Below are 5,257 nucleotides of genomic sequence, written 5' to 3' on the forward strand. Positions count from 1 at the left end.
AGGTCTTCTATGTGTATGGAGAGCCAATGTCTTTATGACCCGGTCCTGCTACTACATGAGGCCCATGACTCCAGTAAACTTATTTCAGGCAGTGGAAAGACGATGCTCAAAATCCTTCCTACGAAGGTTGGGATCAGTAGGACTAAGAGAGGTAAAGTGCACATTAGTGCACACATGTCCACACACAGTGCAATAGATACAACAGGCTGAGCTGTAATTCTTACAGGTTCTTAGGCCATTAGTAAATCTAAACATGAACATGAGGTAGAAGTTTCTAGGGGTAGGGGATATTAATAATTCAACTTCTGTCTTCATCATTTCATTATGTTTCAAGTTTATAATTTCAAAATGTTTTAATGCTCAATGGTATTGAAAAAACACAAGCAATGGCTGGCGCTGCAGCTCACTAGGCTAATCCTCCACCTGCGGCGCCGGCACACAGGGTTCTAGTCCCCTTCGGGGCTCTAGTCCCGGTTGCTCTTCTTCCAGTCCAGCTCTCTGCGTGGCCCGGGAGTGCAGTGGAGGATGGCCCAAGTGCTTGGGCCCTGCACCCACATGGGAGACCAGGAGGAGGCACCTGACTCCTGGCTTCGGATCGGCGCGGTGCACCAGCTATAGCGGCCATTTCGGGGGTGAACCAATGGAAGGAAGACCTTTCTCTCTGTCTCTCTAACTCTTCCTGTAAAAAAAAAAAATCAACAACAACAACAACAAAAAACACACACAAGCATTGGGAGTAGGCATTTGGCCTAGTTAAGGTACCCTGGTCCCACATGGCAGTGCCTGGGTTCAGCTGCCAGCTCTGGCACCCGTTTTCACTTCCCACCAATGCAAACCTGCCAAGGGAGTGGTGGTGGTGGCTCAAGTAATCAGGTTCCTGCCACACTGGTGGGAGATCTGGATGCTGTTCCAAGCATAGGGCCAGGCTAAGCCATGGTTGATGTGGGCATTTGAGGAGCAAACCGGAGGATGGAATCTCATCCATTCTCTCCCTCCTCTCTCCCTTGCATAGGGTTAGAACATACCAAGACACGGTTCTCCAGTGTTAACTGCAGATGGACCTTCTACTGAGTGCTGCAGAGGAGGGAGCTGATCATACAGACCTGCGCCACCTTCAAGAGTCAGGGACCCTCAGTGTTTGAGATCCTAGGAGATTCAGAATCAACTGGATTTCAGGAAACTAAGAGACAGCTTCTACCTGTTGAAAGAGCTTCAGGGGCCGGCACTGTGGCACAGCAGGTTAACGCCCTGGCCTGCGGCGCCGGCATCCCATATGGGCGCTGGTTCTAGTCCCGGCTGCTCCTCTTCTGATCCAGCTCTCTGCTATGGCCTGGGATAGCAGTAGAAGATGGCCCAAGTCCTTGGGCTTCTGTGCCCAGTGGGAGACCCGAAGGAAGCTCCTGGCTCCTGGCTTCGGATGCAACCACCTGGGGAGTGAACCAGCAGATGGAAGACCTCTCTCTCTGTCTCTACCTCTCTCTGTAACTCTTTCAAATAAATAAAATAAATCTTTAAATAAAAAAAGAAAGAGCTTCAAGATACCTACCTGGTCTTCTTATAAATTTGTGTAGATTTAAGGGTCATATTTCAATTACCTTCTAAACCAAAGTCATCAACATGTGGTACCCTGAAATTATGTTTAAAATTATAACCAATGAGTCACAAAATATTTGGATGGACTATTAAACTTATTCAAGCATAGTTTATTTGGCTTTCATGAACAATTTACCAAACCTTTGCTATGTGCCATGAAGAGTTCTGCCAGTTGACAGCCCAGTTGGTCTCAGCCTGGTACTGCAGGATGCAAAAATCTCAGAACAGATCTGAGACAGGCAGGGCTCAAGGATGAACAGAACCATGCGGCTCTAGACTGCCTACGTTTGCCAAGAAACCATGGGTCATGTCTTCTCCCTTGCAGATACCAAATGTTCGTTTCCATTTTTCAAGTCCCAGGAAGAGGTCACAGGCTCGGAAGACAGCAGCTAGACCACAGAACTCTGTGATCCGCTAAGGTCTGGCAGATAGCTGACAAGGTTCTTAGTTGGGTTCCAAGTAGAAATGAGAAGGCAGCTTTTAGTTGGGCTCCATTGGAAAGAGAAGAGTCCTAGCAAGGCCACTCCATTGACCAGTCTGTGTCTAAGGCTTCAAGGTGCTCAGCCATGCAATTTGTGCGGCCATCTCTAAACTCATGGATATCTCCTAACTTTATGGTTGCCCAGAGGCATTTTATTTAATGGGCCATGGGATAAAGCTAGATTTTTTCTATAGGCTTCTTTGTGTGATAAAAGCATGCTCAGAGTTCTGAAGCTACACAGCTTACCTGAGAGCCCGAGACGTGATGGATGTGGCTTTCTGGCTGTCTCAAAAGCCATCGCAGCTTTGTGGGAAACAGCAGGCCATGGTAGAAGCAATGCGAAAGCATGTGCATGGAGATTTCCCCGTCTTGGGATCCTGGCTGCCCTGAGATATCGTTAGAAATCCACGTGGCAGGGGCCCTTGCTTTGCAGTTATATATGAGGGCACTTCAGTTTGTGAGAAATGGGATTAAAAGATAAATTTATCAGGCTGCAAAATTGGTGACGTCCATGCATAGTTTTTTCCATAGTGCACATTTTCCATGAACTTTTTGAAGACCCCTTCTACATCAAACCGGTTTAAAATTGAGGGACTAACAGTGCTGTTGGTGGGAATGCCTGGCAGGTGTATGCTTAACAAGAATGGACCTCAGACTTTCTCTGACTTATAACTGTCTGAAGCTCTGAAGCTCATTAGTTTGTAAAAGAAATCGTATGACACGGAGAGGAGGCTCAGGTAAGGCTCTCTGTACCGAGGTCATCTGGGATAAAATGAGCTGCAAACCAGGGATCCCTGTGTGACCAGGTGATGGTGTGAGAACTTGGATCACATGAACTGGGAAAGGGAAGTGGATGACTGCTTTGGGAGACCTAATAATGAACTCTGTGGAGCATCAGGTATATTTTATCAGCAGAAATAATTTTTCAGTCTTGACTTTTAATACCCCATGAAATCCTCAATGTCAGAAATGACTTTCTAGCATAAATCTTACACTGCATTTTACTACTATTGCTACTAGGCAATAGCACACTGTTTTCTTGTGCTAGACTAGCACCCAGGATGACCCAGTTCCCTGTAAATTAGTCCTCGGAAACAATCTAGGGTCAATAAACATCAAACTCAGTGCTCCACCCCCAAGGGAATTCAAACCAGGAGTCAGAACTACCAAGATTCAAAGTCTAATAATGTACATTCTTAATCAGTCTCCATGCCTACAGAATTATATCAGCAGAGAAGATTCTAAATCTAATTCTCTTCTGGAAATAGTGGCCCAGCGAATTGACTTTTCTATTGCATTTGATCTAATTTTTAAGTGCCTATGAACATAAACAAGCCATAAAGCAAAGTGACTGGATGAGGCTGGTGTAAGAAATTGCTGATCATGGGTGCAAGACGGTCAGTGATTCACAGACCAGAAGTGCACAGCTGGCACCTTTACGGTGTCTCTGTCCACAGCTGTTATTTGTGCTCTCGTCATGGCTGGCTACCAGGGCACTGAGTAACCGGCAATGACTGTGATGGAGGAGCTGGGGGAAGGGAGGCAGGGCCATGGAGCACAACCTGGCGCGGGAACAAGCACATTTTGGCACAAATAACAACTCAGCCAGAAATGGTTTCAAGTAGCAGGTACAACTGGAACAAATTTTTTTTTTCTTTTAAAAAAGAGTCATGAAAAAGAAATAGGGTAATTGTTGGAGATTACCAAAGGTTTATTTGGAATGACACAGCACTGGAACCATAATTGTTACAGATGGTTTGTGGATACAGCATACATCACCTATTTTATTTTCGGAGAATCTGGGAAGATGAGCTGCATAAATTTAAGAGGTGGAAATATATAGGAGCTTTTTTTTTTTTAACAGTAATCTTTTGGGAGGGGTTCATACGCTCCACCTTCTACCAATCTCATAAAGGCAGAAGAGAAGGCGGCTTCGCTGCGCATTCCGACTAGCCCTGTCCCTGCCCCAGCAGCCGCGTGGCTGCGTAATCAGGCCCTGCTTTCTCAGAAGGGGGCAGGCAGCAGCCTGGATGTGCTAACTGTCAATCTCACCCTGAAAACTGCACATTACACACACACATACTGTTGATTCATTTGGCAACGGGATGGCTGGTTTTCCCTCCCGAGGCATAACTGCAACTGTTATGCCAGGCAGAGTAAGAGCAATGCATGTACCAACAACACTTGAGAAGCAAAGAGCTACAATGGAAAGGAAAGAAAGCAACTATGTATATGTAGCCTTCTGCATACACATAGATCCAGCAGTCATGGGAACTAGCTTGTGTGACTGTGCGTTCATATATATATTTATATATGTAGGTGTGTTGGAAAAGACTGTTGAAAACTTTTGCAGCAGTATTGTTTTGAACACAGTAAACTTGGAACAAAGAGAGAGCACACGCTCAGAGCTGGGCAGGGGGATCAGATAGTCTGGTACTACAGAATAATTTTTCACATCTTCGCAGGGCAGCCACTCAATACCATACACTTGGTACACAGGCAGGTCTGGGCTGGAGAAAGCTACTTTAGACTTGGCAGGAGGGGAATCAAGTACAAGAGTCTCCACAGCTCGGACAAAGCACAAAGAAACCCGTCACTGACAACAGGGGAATGAGTGAGGACTTTTTCCTTAATTTACTTTGTTTTCCTCTTACATTTTCTGCACACATGCTCCACTGGCATACTTTCCCAAGCTTTGTCTGGAGGCAGTCTGTAGATCATCAGAAGTGTAATAGCAAAAGTGAACTCTTCAGGTTTTTGCAAAGATTTAAAAACCCAGGAAGCAAGCTCTCTCTGCACACGCACGCAGCCCTAATCCAGGCGCCGGGTGAAGTTCTCGGGGAAGAGGCCTTTGTAGGTGGCAAGGTCTCTGTACTGCAGCCAGTCTGCTTCCTTCACTCCCACCAGCCAGCCCGCATCCTGTAAGACAACAATAGGACTTTCAGGGGCTGACAAACTACTGGAAAAAATCCATGTGGCAACTATCGGTAGAACCTCTGGGACATCAGGGCTGTGGGTCTGCACCAGGGTGTCATGTTACATGTGAGGTGGTGTGCAGCCTTCGGCAGGGAGGCCTGTCTCAAGTATGTTGTCAGTTTAAAAACACTTAAAGAATAAACATTTGAAATGAGTCACTATGCAAAGTATTGTCGGGGCCAGCACTGGGGCATACAGGTCAAGCCA

The 5,257-nt window shown here is 46.1% G+C and overlaps 1 protein-coding gene across 4 annotated transcripts in view; it reads right to left on the bottom strand.

Moving 5' to 3' along the window:
• Positions 1 to 3,772: 3,772 nt before the first annotated feature.
• AMPH (amphiphysin) overlaps positions 3,773 to 5,257 on the bottom strand; it is a 219,687-nt gene continuing 218,202 nt past the window's right edge. For all 4 annotated transcript variants that reach the window (XM_062178101.1, XM_062178099.1, XM_062178100.1 and 1 more), the window contains one exon: positions 3,773 to 4,993. In XM_062178101.1, the coding sequence (XP_062034085.1) occupies positions 4,886 to 4,993 (108 nt within the window). In that variant the 3' untranslated portion in view covers positions 3,773 to 4,885. The remainder of the gene's footprint in view (positions 4,994 to 5,257) is intronic.

The sequence above is a fragment of the Lepus europaeus genome, chromosome 20 (genome assembly GCF_033115175.1).
Source record: "Lepus europaeus isolate LE1 chromosome 20, mLepTim1.pri, whole genome shotgun sequence".
NCBI classification, from domain to species: Eukaryota; Metazoa; Chordata; class Mammalia; order Lagomorpha; family Leporidae; genus Lepus; species Lepus europaeus.